The 18,259-nt window shown below is 27.9% G+C and overlaps 2 protein-coding genes across 3 annotated transcripts in view; one reads left to right on the top strand and one right to left on the bottom strand.

Moving 5' to 3' along the window:
- Positions 1–18,259, top strand: part of LOC112689775 (cationic amino acid transporter 2-like) — a 38,653-nt gene that overhangs the window by 1,031 nt on the left and 19,363 nt on the right. The window contains exon 1 of one of the 2 annotated variants that reach the window (XM_025563621.1): positions 15,774–16,027. The exons of the other annotated variant lie outside the window; for it this stretch is intronic. The gene's annotated coding sequence lies outside the window, so the exon portion shown is untranslated. Of the gene's footprint in view, positions 1–15,773; positions 16,028–18,259 lie in introns of those variants that run through there. 2 annotated transcript variants of the gene reach the window in all.
- Positions 2,251–17,720, bottom strand: LOC112689704. The gene is made up of 21 exons (XM_025563540.1): positions 17,564–17,720; positions 17,272–17,457; positions 10,545–10,727; positions 10,199–10,407; positions 9,797–10,052; positions 9,416–9,554; positions 7,901–8,057; positions 7,657–7,808; positions 7,324–7,552; positions 7,025–7,170; positions 6,530–6,687; positions 6,182–6,435; positions 6,018–6,089; positions 5,805–5,961; positions 5,289–5,668; positions 5,036–5,226; positions 3,113–3,267; positions 2,908–3,004; positions 2,719–2,810; positions 2,464–2,631; positions 2,251–2,393 (listed from the first exon to the last, which is right to left on the bottom strand). Exons 1-21 carry the CDS (start codon positions 17,651–17,653, stop codon positions 2,289–2,291), a joined length of 3,576 nt encoding a protein of 1,191 aa, XP_025419325.1. The 5' UTR covers positions 17,654–17,720; the 3' UTR covers positions 2,251–2,288.

Raw genomic sequence — 18,259 nt, 5'->3', positions numbered from 1 at the left:
GAAAATCGTCTCAATATACGTTGTATATGCTGATATTGGTTATATTTATTTTAAGTTAAATGTAATTGTCAAGAACTGTAAATTCAAAAGTAAATATTGAAATCCGTTTAATTTGAATAATTGTAAATTTGCACCCAAGACTAAAAAGATCATTGTATGGAATGATTCTTTTTTTTTTTAAATATCTTTTTTTTGTTTACTTGATGATTAATGTTCTTTGGCAATGTTGTGTTGAAATGCTTATAATCTAATGTTGATATACACGCAAAATATTTAAAAATATACAATTTTTTTTATAAAACAAAAAATATATAAAATACAACATTTTGTTTTAATCTTATCACTGAATAAAATCAATTATAATTTTGCTACAAACCAAAGGGACTTATAAAAAAATTACATGTTCCTATTATATTACTCGCGAGCCTTTATATGTATATGTTACGGGTAGAGTAAGAAAATCGGGTAATGTACACATCATCCGGGTAATGTGAACATTACCCATGCCCATTGGATAAAGTAAACATATTTGTAAAACATTTATTTTATAGGTACATCAACCGGGTAATTTTTACATTATCTATCTTTGAGTGGATAGTGTTTTCATAAAATAAAATACTACAAATATGAACTGTAGATAATATTAATAAAATACGATAAAATATAAATTGTACCTACATGATGTTAAATCGTGTGCATTGATATTGTATAATAAATTTAAACTACATACGGTGCTATTGGTTTTCAAGTTCACTTGTTCGGTTTATTAATGATTGATCATTTAGTTTTTTAAAAAAAAACCTTAAAAAACCTTATAAAAATAGAAATTATATGAAAATTATAATAAATAAATTAATGAAAAGAATGGAAATTCGGTAAATTTAAAGGAATCAAAATATTTTAACATATTATCTGAAATAAGAAACGTGAATAAAAACAAATAAATTATAATGAAACTTTTATAAATATTTTATAAGTGTCGGTTACAAAAAAATCTTTTTGTGAAATAGCTAATGCACGATTTTTTTCGATGGTCAGTTTTAAAAAATGTTTGCGTGAAAATAATCATTTAACAAATAAATGTACGATTAAATGTAAATCTGGAGACATATTTTGCAACTCAAAATGACTCAAAGTGTTCCAATAAATAACTTTATTTAATTTTTTAACATTTTTTATTATAAAATAATAACTTAATAATACATAGTTTAGGAACTTCATAATTTTTTTCGAATTAAACTTATAGCACACTGGATAATGTACACATTATACTATCCATATGAATAAGGTGTACTTTACCCGGGTATTGTGTAAACTACCCATTTTTGAACTTTACCCGTAACATATATATTGGTAATATCATTGGTTTCAAAAACAATGATATTATTTTATTATTTTTACCTCTCATAATTTACACGGTAGAGTACAATTTTACTTGAGATATTTTCCAACTTATTCTTTTTCTATTTTTTTTTTGTAACCCAGTTGTAAGGTTTTACTCTGAAAAGGATCAAATTTCTGACACCATAATATAATACAATCGCACTACGCGCCATGTATATCTGCATTCCGTTCGATACAGCACATACCGTTAGTCATGGCCAAATTTGGAGTTGGTTTCTGATAGTTCGATATTTGTCCATGTCATATAATAGAATGTCCCTTCATTATTGTTATTGAATTATCATGCTGACTACGTGTGAAATAAGTTTTTTATTGGGTTGTTAACAATATTTTAGCATGGTGCAATATTTGGTTGCGAATGATCTTAAGTGTATTACAATTTATATAACTTTATAGTCGTTTCACAAGATATTTATATGGTTAGAACAAATATTTAATGGTGAAAAAAAGAAATTTACAAAAAACCATAATAAGAATTCTCTTAGTATTTATAATTATGTTTTTAGATAATCTTTTTAAAACGACTGCGGTTTTATAATTTAATTGGATAATAGAATTATATTTATTTTGAGTTTTGATTTACTCAGAATAACGATTTTTTAATGGTAAGTACTTTAAAAGTTTAGATAGTTTAAATAAATTAATAGTTTTGTATATCGTTTTTTTGCACGCATGATAATTTTTCAAATTATAGAAGTGTTCAAAATCTGAATTCTTCTTTACATTAGAAATTCAATACAAAATGTCTTAAGGATTAATTTTGAAATTTAACAGTGTTTCACATTTATATATATATTAATTAAACATGGCATGAATAATTTCAATAGCTTAATTAGATGTCTTTGGAATAATAATAATTTTACAATTAGTCATTTTCTGACAAATTATGTTTTCTTTTTCCACATTCGTGATGGCCTCATATTTAAAGATGATTTTCGCTGCAATTCAAATGAATTTAAGATTTGCATGCATGAATTATTAAATTTAGTCTGTAAATAAATGTTGGCAAAAAATATGAGTTATAATAGTAATCGCTATAACTATCAGTTAATTATTTACTTGAGCGATTTCATTTTCTAAATCAATGTTTTTATTGATAGTATTTACGAAAATATTATGTTCTTCGATTATTTCAGATACTCTATCTTTTAATATGTTTTCTTTTTCAAGTAGAGATTTACGAGACTCTTTAGTGTAATTATCCACGAAATTTCGTTTGTACAAGTCCTAAACAAATAAAATTGTATTGAATAAACTATAGTTATATTCTGGAATTAGTAATTTATTTTATTGTAAATCCGAGTAGGTAAATACTTTAGTGATCATCATAGATTTCAATGTTTGTTGATAACTCAAATTAGGTTGGGAAATATTACTATCTTCTATCTGAACACCGAATTCTGAGTCTAAGAAGTAATCAGAAATATTAATTAAAAATAAATAAGGGTTATTGATTTTGGATTTTATATGATTAATCTGGTGATTTACCTAATAATGATTTACTCTCTGACAAATGCTCAGTAGATATTTGATGTGGCGTGGAATTGTAAAATTGAAAATAATCCCAAGCGGTATCTATTTCTAATGTAATATCTGTAAGCTAAAAATAAACATAACTAATTAATCAAACGCTATAACTTACTTTAAGTCTTTAATTAAGTAAAAATATAAACATTATAAGTCATTTAGATTTTGTGAAAATTGTTACTGTTTGATCGTAAGTGCATGAAATCGTCCAATCGTATTCATTTTTTGATTTATCTGTACTGAAATAATTTATTTCAATATTCTTGGTTAAAAGAACCTCGATTACAAAATTTTTTTTGATCGAATTGTTAGTACTATCAGTAGAAGTATTTGTATCTAAAAAATACAAAGCTTTTAAAAATAAACTACTATTGGCTTCAAAGTATAATTTATGACTTAAATGTATTGTAAGTTCTAAGGCACAAATGATAAAATATTGCAGAAAATGAGAGGATTATTAAAAAATTTAATATATAATTTTGTTTTAAGATTTGTATTTTAAATTTATATTAAATCGTTTTCGAAAATATAACCCATTTAGGTATAATTATTAAGATTAGTGTATTCATAGGCATGCTCATGAGGGATGCGGAGTGTGCTCGAGCACCTCCAGAAATTTTATAAATAATGCCCTACAATTAAATGTTAAGAGTAAGAGGCTCATATTTTAAATGGTGTTATTCAAATCAAATGAAATTTATTCCATAATATTTGGTAAAAAATAAATGACGTTTTGTAATAAAAAAAAAAATCAAATTAAATTTTCTAAATGTTCGTGCAAAAACTTAATATAAATTAATAACTATATATATATTAAAAATTAATCTAGCTTTATATAATAATATAACAACTACAATTAACTGTAAAAAGTACAAATCATAAAAATTGATATTATCTGAGAAAAATACATGAGATTTAAGAATAACATTTTTATTGGGGTTAATGTACCATAATATTCAATAAATAATTAAAGTTTGTTTATTTAATTATTTATGTATTAGAATTAATTAATATACCAACATGTTTTGTTAAAATAAGCTCCAATAGTCATGGGCGTAGGTAAGGGGGGAGTTTTGAGTGTTCAAACATCCCCCGAAATAGTACAAGTTGTCGTTAATTCTTTCAATTTTTTTCACCAAAATGCTGAGATGTATTACGGCATCGAAAATTTTAACTGATGTTGGTGGCACAATGAGTGTACCAAGATTTAAAAAAAAAAAATTAATCGAGACATTTATTAAGATTCTACAACGGAAGAATATTATAGAAAAGCACTTTTTATACCATTTCTTGATAATTTTATAACAAATTTAAAAAGTAAGTTTGAACATCATTATGATTTAATTTTATTTTTTCAAAATATTATGCTGAATAAAGTGGTTTTTACAAATAAGAAACATGTTATTAATTTATGGGATTTTTACAAGACAATAATTTCAGATCATCAACAGTTTAATTCAGAATATTTTTTGTGGAAATCCAAATGGGTAAGAGAAAAAGAAGATTGTAGATAATCCTCAGCATTTGAAGCATTTTTAAAATGTGATTCTGAATTTTTTCCAAATATAAAACTATTGTTTACTATTATTTCTACACTTCCCGTATCATTTATTACTACAGAAAGAACTTTTTCAACATTACGACGTATTAAATCATATTTGAGAAATTCGACAAGAAATAAACTATTAACTGGACTTGTTTTGCTAAGCGTTCATCATGAATTTTTAAATTTGTAATTTATATGAACAAAATATTGTATTGGTATTCAGTTGAATTAAATAAATAATTAATATTTAATTTTAATATTTTATAGTACTATTATAAATCTAGACCAAAACCCCCTTCGAAAATATTTCCTACATACGCCCATACTCAATAGTATTGTAGGCACTGCTGAAATAAAGGTCTGCGTACGCCTATGAGTGTATTGCACTTGAGTTATATATTTTAAAATATTCATTTGAAATATATCAATGAAATTAACGAGAAAAACAAAATGTTTGGGAAACATTTTTTATATTTTATTTGTTATATTTTGGGTTCAATTTAATCCAGTATTTATTAATTATTATGTTATACTTGTAAAAATAGTTTTATGATTTACTTGTTTCGTTAAAATATGGATCCAAAAATACAACTGGAATTAATGCCGTTTTTCCACATACGCGAGATGATGCTAAGACCGTAGAGTCACTATTTTTGTTTAGCACTCGAATTTCCATAGATACATTATCTAGATCTTTTAGATGACAGTATATCGTGAATCTTGCTGGATTTTCAATGTTTAGAAATACCCTGGGATGAAAAATAAAATAAAACTTAATATCGAATTGAAATATTTTTAGTTATTTAGGTACCTAGCCAATAGGTTATTGATATTTGGTTTACAAAATATATTTTTCACATGCTTAGAATTAAAATTGGGTGTGCACAAGTTATCGCATATTGTTGAGCTATATTTGTAGAATTTTTCTTTAAGCGTTCCACATGAATGTAATATCTGGTATGGTCGTCCGAAAAATAAAAGTTTAAAACTGTAAAATTTAATATCCGTATTATTTTCTGAAAACCACCCTAATAACGTGTATCCGTTGGTAGTTCTGTTAATCATAAACAAATTAAAATCAATATTCATTGGCATGACTTCTTTTAGAGAATCGTTGTCAATCAAAATCAAATTTGGAACGTAATCATTTTGAACTTGATTTGAAAATTGTATAATTGTCGGTACACGTTCCTAAGGAATAAAATTAATTTTTTAGGTAATCATTTTAAATATTACCCTGTCATTGATTTATATTATTTTATATTAAAAATATTTTATAGAACATCTACTGCGTTATTTAATTAAACGATATATCATTTATACTTACGAAATTAGAATGAGTATTGAGTTCTAGTCGAAATAACAACAATGGATCATCAAGTTTTGCAATTTTTTCGTCAAACACAATGTTAACTACATAGTTAAATAAATCATTTTTCAAGTAGTACTCGTCCAAGTCAATTTTTTCGGAATTTAGTACTTGGCTGTTTGACATAAAATTATTAAGTTTTAACAATAATATAAATGTATTACAGCTTACCATAATATTTCAAACATATTTGCTTTTAAAATTGTTGGCATGTTAATTTTAGTTGTTTTGGGTGTAGTTAAACTAAAATAAATAAACATTAATAAGGCCTTTATTATAGGTTCAACTTATATTATAGTTATTATAGTGAAGAGTAAGGTTATTTCAAAGCTTACTTAATCGTGTTTTTCACTACCGCTGATTTTGATTTAAAAACTGATTTTTTTGTGGATATGGGTTTTTCATCTTTTTTTTTTATTGGATTTTCTTTTGGCTGTAATTTAAGTTTTTCATTTAAGTTAAAAATTTGTTTTTGTCCAAATGAATTTATTTGAAATAATTCTTGTAGTTCCGTGTACATTTTTGTCATACCATTCAAATCATTTTGAAATTTGTTTTCAATCCATTCTTCTACAGCTGCTTGGACACTCTGAGAGTTATAAGATACATAAGATAATTAAAATAAGTTTTAATGATTTTTGACAATTATTTATTGTCTTGATTCATTCGATTATATTGCATACTTGTAAAATAGTCGAGTATCTTTCGATTTTCTTCAGTTCGTTTTCTTGATTTGCGCACGGTGGCATAAACGAAGAGTAAAAATTAAGTAAATGTTTTCCATGATCACCAGTATTTGGCGTTGTGGCACATAGTTTTAAAAATGATTCATTTATAGGCACTGAAAGTACATAATATGCATATGAATATTCAATTTTACACTTGGCTCTACTTTCATTTATATTGGTACTGTGGTGAGAAAATGACGAAGAACGAATAATAACATTAGCTACTCAATGTTTAAGGTATACATGTAGAATATTAAGTGATTTATTATTATTAAAAGTAATTTTCTATACAGGAATCTACTTATTTGGTGTTGTGAAATACCGCAATATGCTGCTTATTTATTTTATTCTTGAATAGTCAAATATTAAGCATTGATATTTAGATTTGAGTTAAATATTTAACACTAATAAAAAAATATAAAAAATTAATAAATAAAAAAACAAACTTACGGAGAAAAGACGTCAACGATGTGGGATGATCGATAAGTCTTTCATAGACGGCTTGCACCGTTCGGTAGATAGAGAAGTTAACCGTCGACTCGGCTGTCAGTGAATACTTCGCTGGTAGTTCACCCCATACTTTCAGCACGTTTATTCTATTTATATTTTTTGTATACGAGTACAGGCGAATACAATGGCCACAATAAAATTATAGTAATAATAACAAAACAATAATAGTACATAAGTAATTATTATCACGCCCTACACGTACGCGCATTCAAATGTCCTGACGGTGTAGATCAACTCACCCAGGTTGAAATTTTATCACGTCGTTTGACACTCCTCTGGTGCGAATCGTAGATAGAGGTGCTGAGAGTTTCGTCTCGTACCAAAGAAATTGTTCCACCATAACAAATGAGTAATCGACTGCGATTTGGTTCGAAGGTGCGTCTGTTACAATATTACCGTTGTGGATCGCATAATTTTCGCAAACCGATAACGTGAACAGTATAGATTCGCAGTAAGGCGATTCGAAATCTATAGTTTTTTGGGCTTGTTAAGGAATGTTTTATTATCATTCGATACACGCATCCAGCGTACTTGGTGTGAATTATGGGTTTCGTTTGCTTGAAAAAGGATACGCAAATAAACGCAACAGTGAACATTATCTATCGGAATGACATTTTTCAATGATAGATTGCTTTTGCCGTCCGTCGGACTTTCTTCGTCTCGAAAGTATATCGAACTTACAAATGGAAAGGATTCATAGGGTTTGATGTAGAATTCAATATGACTAAAAGAAAAAAAAAATTAGAAAAATCATTGAAAATGTGTTATATTATAATTAATAAAAAAATAATTGCCTCCCGTTGAAATAGTACATACGTCATAAATGGTTCCAGGTATTGAAAATCAAGTTCGTATTGCACTTCGTTTTTAGGCGATTTGTATTTATTCAGAACGTTCATCAGAGGACAAGTTTGTTTCAGTGTGGCCGTGCAAGGTGCTTCAATATTTATCAATTTCATAACATCACCTAACTCTAAAATAAAATTTTTTGTAGAGGTATAAATATTTTCCATCATCAATTGCATAATTAAAATGGATTGACCTATTTCTTTTTGCATGTAGGTTATGATGGATTGGAGACAGTTTTTAATAAGACATCACATGTTTTTTTAAACATTAGACAATAATGATATTATTGCGAAGTAATATTAAACTTTATTGCTTGATAATTATAATTATAACACTATACCGCTGTAACAGTGAAATATATTTTCTAAAAGTAAGTTTTTTGAGAATATTGCAAACATCGGAACACGGTTATCTCTTCTTGTAAAAACGTTTACTTTTTGATGTTTATTGTGTGTGTTAATTATATGTGTATTTTAAATTTTAAACATGATAAGATCGTAAGTAGAAATGGTGGGTTAAATAGTTCGTAATCTCTCAGTGAAAAAAAAAGTATAAAAAATGGGTGTAGTATAAAAATTATTGTTCTAACCAATATTGTATTTAATATAGATATAACAGTAAATAATTAATATTGTTTGTACTAACAGTTAAAGCAATTAAGCTAAGTGAACCAACTACTGGCATATTTAATTTATAGTACTACAAAATCAACCGAAAACATAATTAAAATTCAATTATTCAACAATGTATATACTATTATTGTTTGTCACGTGCTACAGCAAAAACTAGAAGCGGCTATAATAGATCACGATTAATATACTGTTGTATAATACATTCTGTATAATATATGTTATGTATAAACATAAAGACGTGTCTCATAAATTTATGGTAGTAGTATTTGAATCGAAAATTAAAACATATCTATATTATATCATTAAACCTATACTGAATTTAAAATAAACTATAATTATATTATTATTATTACAATGGACACAAACATTTTCGATATAATTGAAGATGATTAAATTGGAATATATTATATGTACCTATATTTTAAACTTTGCAATTATCAGCTGGAAAACACAATAAAAATACGCGCTTTATCGATATTTATGTCTTATTAAAACGTAAATTTGATTTCACTCTCTAGGTCTTCTGTGTGTGGTTGTAAGAAGCTTTTACTACTCGCTATCCCTAAAACTTTTAAATACAGTCAATTAGGAGGGTTGTTATTTTTAGGCACATTGAAAATTATAAAAATAAGTAATTTATTGTGTTTACCATGTATTATTATAATTAATTTCAAAGAAATTTCCCTGGCTATTTCATAATTGGGAGAATAGCGCGTGTAAACAAATATTTTAATAAAATAAGAATTAATTTTATTATTAAGTAGTTGAGAATTTATTTATGTAATAATTTTAAGTTATAAAAATATCAATTAATAATAATTTACATTATTTATTTTATAAAGGGTCCTACCGTGTGGTTTGATCTTATCATTTTCGACTGCCCATTTAATCCAGCGATATGTTTTCCATGGTTCTATTGATTTGTTTTTTGCTAATTTAATGTTATTTAAAAATATTGGTTGTAAATTCATTAAATCAGGGTTTTTCTTCTAAATTACACATTAGAATCATTAATAATCTGTTTAACGTGTATAAATCATACATTTAAAATAAATTATCTATTTCTTAAATTATAGGAACCAAAAATATGTAATTTTATTACAAACTCATAGGTAACTTAAAAATGTTCAAATTGAAAATAAAATTGATTATTCGAAAATGAAAATATAGATATTTGAGATATTGAGAATCTAATTAGAATGTAAAGAAATAGGTGATTATATTATGTTACTTTGTAGACAGTTGGTGATAATTTGATGACAATAAATATAGACATTGAGAGACTTGTGTCATAGTTCAAATTAGTTTTGTCATAGTAGCATTGCGTGTCTTCGGTAGTTTTAATCGGAAAACATTCCTTATTAGTAATATTTTGAATAGAAATTTTATTTTTCATTTTTTTTTTGCTGTCCGTTAGTTCTGTGTTAATAATCGAATTGGACGAATGTGATATAATTGAAGACCATACGACATCTTTCGAAATGCGTCTAAAAATTAGAATAATATTTTATAATCAGTAATATGTAATATATATAGGTACACCTTGAGCTATTCAAATTTTGCATTACACCAAATTTACATTAATTAATGATAAAATATGGCAACTAAGTATAATAATAATATTGATGTTTACTGGCAATTGGTTTCAATACAAGACCATCCAGTAAGACATGTTATAGTATTGAATTGTTCAAACTCGTCGGCCAATGCGTAAATACGCAGTAGTCCTTTAACAAGTAAGGGAAGCCAAAGAACTTTGTTGTTTTCACATAGTGGCAGTAAAATTCGATTGTTGTTGTCTAATGGTAGATGATCGCTGACACACAGCATACGAAACTTTCCCTAAAATAAAACATAAAAAAACATTGTGAACGGTACAAAATGTCATTATCGAGCAAATACTTGATCGTGTTAACATCTGAGCAAAGCTAGTTGTTATTCATGAGAAACGTTATAATAAGTAAAATATGTAAACTGACCATAAAAAACAATTTCAACCAATATTTTCCATATGGATTATATTGGGAATCCGATTGTTTGTTCCACGCTACCTTGACTTTACAACGTGAGAAAATCAGATTAGATGGGTGCCATGGTTGTGGCCATTTGTTTTTTAAGCGACTCGTACACAACATTATGTGGTACAGTATCCATCGATAAACCTAAATCATAAGAAGAAAAAAATGTATTTAAAATCAAGAATTTTTAATTGAAACAACAATGCGTTTATTTAACGCGTGATTTTACGTTTATTTTACATAATATCTCAAAACAATACTGTCACATTTAAACAAATATTTTTAGAAAAGACATAACTGTTATTTTACATAATCCTAACGATAAACAGTAAAATGAAATATTGTAAAATATGTATAAAACATATTCATGATGAGAAAAAACATTCGTTCTGTATTCATTGTGCAGCTGTACGCATATACCATGAACCACAGATGTATACACAGATATATCATGTATTTATATATGTGTAATACACATTGTGTATACAAATAGACACATACATTACTTTCTTAAATATTATGTGATACTTATTTTTCATTGCTATTTAAAAAAAAGATATCTAGATATGTATTAGAACAGTGGTGCCTCGAAGGTATTCAATGTGGCCCGTTACAATTTTTTTTAAATAAAAAAGTAAAACTATTATGAAATACAATTTTTTTAAAATGTACTAATTTTATTTCGAACATTTACAAAACATAAATTTCACGATGTAACCCGCGCACTTGAAAAAGCGTACTGATCACATTAATGTGTGCCTACAAAGTGTACTTACATCAATCTATAATTTATTCAGTAGGTAGTCAATAAAATATTTTAAAACAAATTCAATATGTATACACATGTATATGATACACCTAATATATGTAACAAAAGAAATTTATTAGATTAATATTGATATTATTCGTATTTTTATAATTGGTGGCCCACTCTTAGATAATTGTTTACCAAAGTGGCCCGTCAAAGAAAAAAGGTTAGACATCGCTGTATTAGAACATAGATAATGTCAAATTTAAGATGTTTGATTTTGTCAAATAATACAAATAGGAAAATTCCATTACCTCAATATTCTTCAAAAAATTCAATCACTAGGTATACAGCACATTTTATGTAATACGATATTTTTTCTTTATTACCAATCATGTAATATTTGTATACGAATCCATACAAAATAAGAAATCGAGAATTTGTTTTATTTAATGGTTTTATTTTTTCAGTATCAATTTTCTTACAAGTTGGGCACATTTATTATTTTTAATAATAATAAACTGTACAAATGTATGAAAAAGTAAAATCATTATTTATTTTGCGTATACCTATGTAAAATGTAAACGTATACTGACCATAGGTGGACATTTGGTCGAATTTTTTTTTTTTGGGAGGGGGGCTTTAATAATTCGACGTAAAATAACCCGCAGGAACTTCGCTCCCACACCCCTTTCCCATGCACAAGTAAAACTTATTACTATTAAAAATAAAGATATGTTTAAATTGTATTAAAAAAACACTAAATAACATATTTTTAAAAATAATTAATATTTTATTTTAATGACAAATATTTATTAGTATCAGCAAATATATTCAAAATATCATCGCTTTTTATATTTTTCAATATATCGTATTGAAAGATCGCTGAACATATTTTGAACTAATGACGTTCTTAGCCAAATTTTTAATTTTGTTCGTTGCACTGAAACACTTTTCACAAGTAGCCGAACTAATTTGTATTATTAATGCTATTGTAAATAGTTTTTTATTATTTCTTATTTTACGATTTTCAAAAAAATGAACAGATAATTATAAAAACAACGAATAACATTTCTAACAAATTTTCATTTTTGGGGGAGGGTTTATTAAAATATTTGGGGGCTAATCCCCTCCAAGCACCCCAGATGTCCGCCTATGATACTGAAATATTGTCATCAATTACTTCAATCATATTTAATTTGCGCAAATAACGGTTTGATTGATATAGTTAAATAAAATATAACTTACCTAATGCTATAAAAAATTTAACACTATGAGTAAATTCTTATAATGTTCCATTTGCCCTATGAAAGTCAGAGGCGGTTCATCAGGAGAGATTTTGAAACTGCTTCTCCCATTAAAAAGAAAAAAAAACTACTTGTAAATAATTAGTATTTAAAAATGTATGGAAATATTTTTATTTTTATTAAAAATACGAGTATGTTATAGCGTTTTCTATATTTATAATTATTAATTTATGACCACAAAATATAAAACTATTGATTATATATACTAGTATTTATAATCAATGATAAAACCTATCATTAGTTGTTTCAATGGCGGTCGCCGTTTCATTGAAACTGACATCCAACAGGTTCAATGGTAACATGTAACGGTTTACTTGTAACTTGTTGGACGGAAGGGGTCGGGGAAAATAATCCGCATATTATAAACGCTATTGAAACTGGGTTCACGACAATAATTTTCGTGCCATCGTTATACACCATCATCTTCGAATTCTCAGATAAAAAAATTGCAGAATTGAATTAGTTTATAAAAAATGTACAGTTAAATTAAGTCAAAAATATTAACTAAATATTAAATTAAGTATTAAGTATAATTAATTTTCCAGTAAAGTGGTTTTTTTTTGTTCGTTGTTGTATGAAGTTTATGTTAAATAATTTAAGTCTCCCTAGAATATTTACTATGAGCCGCTACTGATGAAAGTAAATATTTAGGTGTTATCGGGCGTATATTTATAGCGTAAAAAATATTTAACATTTGTTGATGGAACTTGAATTAAGACTTAGTAAGTATTTAATTTATAAAGTTAAATAACTGATACATTTTTTAGATTTATCGATTTCTCTTTAAGTATGTTTATTTTTTATTCTCAATATTAAAAATAAATTAACTATAAATATTTTAATGGATATTAAGTTCTCAAGTTCTTGAAATGGTCAGTTTTGGGATACGGGGAATCTAACGTTTAATTTTTATATTACGTGTTTGATAAATAATTGCTGTGTTATCAATTTATATACACGTGTATGTTTGTATGTGTGTGTGTGTGTGCATGCATGTTTGTCTGTTTGTAAATTCTTAATGTGTATAAAAAGTTTGATAGTTAAAAACCACTATACACTAGTCTAAAATATCGTATCTAGTATAAACAAAAGATATTTCAAATTACATTGTCCATATATCCATTAGAACTTCTTAATGAATTAAAGAACTAGAGTACTTGTTTAAGTAAGCACTCGATAATAATATGTATAAATAAAAAGTTTGAAATAAAATTCGATAAGATAATAGAGAAGTGGGCAAAAATCCTACATTTGTGTGTTATTCAATACAAATCGTAGACGATCCAATACGGTTTTCTTTAATGAACGTTCAATATTTAATTAATTGTAATAACACTATCTTATCTATTAAATTAATAATTCACACAAGTGTAAGATACTATTACATGCCAATTATTATATTCGGCTATTAATTCATTAATAACCAATCAATTAAAAAATCAATTACAATTATTGTTTAAAACAAGCATTAACTAACGTTAACATTTAATAAATTGTTCTTATAAAATGTTACATAATCGCTAATTATTTGAAAAAAATTGTACTGCACGTTATGAAAAAATAAATAATATTTTCAGTTTTTATTCGTACTAAATCTGAATAGACGATTATTTTAAGAATCAAATTTTTGGCATAGATGTCTATTTTTATAACAAACGAATAAAACTTTTGCCGTTTTTGGAAAATATATGGTTACAACTGCAATTTTGCCTTTGCTCGATTGTGTTATTTTCATGCGGTGGTTTTATCCACCGCGTAAGTCATTTCATATAAAAAAATAAAAAAATATAAAAAAATTTTTAATCACACAAGTATTTAAATTTACTTTTACAAAGTGAAACTTGATATGTATAACGAAGTATATGTTATGAAACATTTACGTATATATCTATAATTATTTAAAATATAAATAAATAATGAGCTAAGTTGACCGATAACAAACCAATAGCCTGTTTTAGAGAAAATGTTTTAAAAATTGAAGTAATGAAGTAATAATCAATTTTGAATGTTTCATTTTAAATTATCTAATAGTTATGAAAATTTGTTACAATCGAAAAACAACTGATGAATATGAAATGATATCAAAAACCTATAATTAATAAAACGTGAAACTAAATCTTAAAACATAACTCTTTTTTATTATATATTATTTTCATATTGAACTTAAAACGATAAGGGACTTTATTTATTCTTCATCACTTGTTTGCGCATAGAAAATTAGATTATTTTTTTAATTTTCAATTATTCTATAATTTATAATTATAATAATAACAATTATAAGCTTAGATGTATAAAATGTAATGTATGCATTATACCTATGCAAGTATACATATTTCTTGTGTTACAATGATCGAGACAAATGTTAATAACGATTTGATTCATTTGTTAAACTTTAAGTTTAAAAAATTGTGGGCGTTTCAAACAATGAATTTCGCTTATTTTTGAAAAATTACATAATGGCTTATGAAGCTATAAATTAGGCATTGTAGAAACACGTTTCAACTGTGCCGAAACATGAACGGAATCGCAAATATTTGTATTTTAGATGAGCACCTGGTCAGTTGACACGATAGCGTATTATAAGGTAAACTTTGGGTCAACTTGATGTTATGGTTTCGACGATAGCTGATTGCGTGTGTCAGTAAATATCGTTTTTTTTTCTATACATAATTTTTTACGACATGCGGGGCGGTCTTATCGTGGCCGTCTCAGTATCTCGTACGAAAACGTATTATGGGTCAGGGGCGCGGGGAGTGGTCATGGGTTCGATATCCTCTTTATTTTATTTTTTCCAATGCGATTCCCACCACACCAATAACCGATTGCGGTAGACGGACGCAAAAATCGTTAGGGCATCGAGAAAACAAGAGGAATGTTCCGATCTCGTTAGAACGTCCGTATCGTGTTACTTGTCGGGGATCCTGTCCCTAGGAAACGAGTCACGACGGGTACACGGTGTGGCCGTACGGGTCCGGACGGGTCAACGGTGGCGAAGGCAATAGCGGCGAAAACGGTTGGACCGCGCGCGCGGCGGAAGGGCCAGTGACCTATCGCCAGCGAGCACCGGGTAGACTGACCGAGCCGACCCGACGCGTACACAGAACATCGCGCATTCGTGTTCTTACTCTTCGCCGACGCTTCAGTTGTCGTCCGGTCGTCGTCGCAGTCGTTGCCGGCGCGTCGTCGGTACACGCCATCGCCTCGCGCGCACCCGCACGTTCACGCGCGCCCGCACTCGCACACTCCGACCGCGGCGTCCCGCGATACCACGTGCGTCGCGCGACCAGTACCTAACCAGCCGTCGCGTCATTAGCGTTGTACGCGCGCGCCGAAACGGACCACGTTGCTGCCATCCAGCCGGCCGGCACCGCGATCGAACAGACCAATCGGTGAGTTTCGTTTTCGAACACGGTACCGGGTTCGAGGTTAGGTATCCCATTACCTGTCGACACGTCGGTCCACCCCGTTCGGCGACCGATCGTTTTCTTTTTTGGAAAAACCGACGTGGCAAAACTTACTGACCCTTGCGGGGGGGCGGCGGTTCTATTCTGTACCCATCGTTTGCGAAACATTTTCTTATTACGCACGAGTGTGTTATATTATTAAACAGTATCTGCTTTAATCCGATTCGGTGTACGGAGCGCAGAATAGATCCTACGGTTTTTATAATTCGAATGCATGCATATGTTCATTACCGTCCCGAGGGGGCGAACAATGCAAGTGCTTTAGGGCGTCCAAAGTATTATGAATTTAAAGGGTGTCATAAAATTAATGAAATTAAGATAAATTCGGTGTTTCGTTTTAGGTTAGTAACGATTTTCTTTTTATACTGACATTTCTAAGATTAATTAATTTTAATTAATTTCTAACCTATTTCTACATTATGTACTATTAATTATGAAAATAATGTGTTAAATGCCTACAACAATGTATAAATACTATCGATGGATCGAATATTATTAACAAATTATTAATAATTACTTATTGTGGGTTTGTAGGTACTGTATGTGTAGTAAATACCATGTACCATAACTACTATAATTCTATAGACTTCATTACCTATATATTATGACGAATCATAATTACTATTATTATAATATTACCAAAATATATAATAAATATGTGTACCTATATCATGTTATAACCAATTAATTATTAATTTTACCCGTTTATAAAAATAAATTGAACAGAATTCGGACAATTCGGTAAACAAACATCACTTATCATTGCAATGTTATACTTACGCCATACTTATGCAGATATGCAGAACGTATTTTATTTAACGAATAAATTGTTAATAAATAAATTGTTGGCATAAATTGTTAATATTTTTGAAAATTATGTAAAAGTTAAAGCAAGGAAAAAGTTCTTGATTTATTCTAAGAACATTATATACAAAACTTTGTTGAATCTAAGACAGTTATTTACATAATGTTCAAATTTTGGAATATTATATCTATGTTATAAAAACCAATGTTTTTGACTTAGGACGTTATTGGTATTTAGGATAGGACTGCGTAAGCTTACACCGAAATATAGCTGCAGAATCGCAGTATTGGTACAATTATCGTTCTCAATCCCGCACCACTTTCACGCGGATTATTAAACTCGAGTCGATGTTTTATTCTATTACTTTGACGTCCATCAGCGATTTGTTCACGGTCAGCAAATTGTACACGTCGTTTAAGTTAACTTTGGTCTGGACGACAAGTTCGTTGGCGCTACCGAATACCTTGTCCGGTCTCTCCCATTTCTTGACTTGGCCCGCGATTTCCGTCGGTAGGCGTTCGTGTCCGCCAGGATGTTTGAACACGTATTCCTATACAGTTACATCATATATTAATACAATTTGACATTCGATTCCGGCCGTCATTTTTTTTTTCATCAAATTTTTTTTTCCACTCATATCCAATGTATGTACGTACGTCATTGAATTTGTTCCATTTTTCAGCGTCAATGAAATCGTTCGACCACTCGTGCCACGGCGGTACAAACATAGAGTTTTCATAAGCCATATTTATATCGCACTTGGTAGAAAATATTATTTTTAAATGATTGTTGAATTCAATAACTATAATACGATTAACACCATGGTAAACTATTTATTTCCATCTATACGAAGTAACGCAATGTATTAAAAGTTGAGTAATTCCGAAAATAGTATATTCGTATTATTGAAATATTTTAGAAAATACATTTAAACGACTATTTTTATTATTATAAAACACCGTACACAAAAAAAACAGAACAATATGTACCAACGCTAATGAATAGGAGCCGGTTAATATTGAAATTCAAAAAATCTTTTGTATGGACAATAACAAATGATTGCTGTTAGTTCCTATGATATATATGATCTACGTATTTTAAATCATTAATTTTGGATAATATTGTTACTGGAGAAGAATGATAATAAAATTTAAAAATGCAATTTGCATCTAGGTATTATCTTTAGTGGAATTAAAAGCATTTTGTACTAAAAATAGTATACAATTTAATAATAACAACATTTAAATTCTAATCATTAATATAAAAAATAATAAAGTATAATTTAAAATTATAAGAAAAAAATAATTATTAAAGATTTATTATTAGATTATTTATTAATTATTTTTTTAATT

The sequence above is a fragment of the Sipha flava genome, unplaced genomic scaffold, assembly GCF_003268045.1.
Source record: "Sipha flava isolate LNK unplaced genomic scaffold, YSA_version1 46_pilon_pilon, whole genome shotgun sequence".
Taxonomy (NCBI): domain Eukaryota; kingdom Metazoa; phylum Arthropoda; class Insecta; order Hemiptera; family Aphididae; genus Sipha; species Sipha flava.
The sequence above is the reverse complement of the archived record's forward strand: the minus strand, read 5'-3'. Positions and strand labels throughout refer to the sequence as shown.

What these genes read in the sequence shown, in the direction of transcription:
- LOC112689704 (XM_025563540.1), bottom strand. Translation starts at nt 17,653, where the DNA reads ATGGCTTATGAAAACTCTATGTTTGTACCGCCGTGGCACGAGTGGTCG. An exon ending in TGATAAGATCAAACCACACG is followed by an intron (nt 8,058 to 9,415) that starts GTAGGACCCTTT and finishes ATTTTATTTTAG; the next exon opens with AGTTAGGTGATGTTATGAAA. An exon ending in TACTGAGCATTTGTCAGAGA is followed by an intron (nt 2,811 to 2,907) that starts GTAAATCATTAT and finishes ATTACTTCTTAG; the next exon opens with ACTCAGAATTCGGTGTTCAG.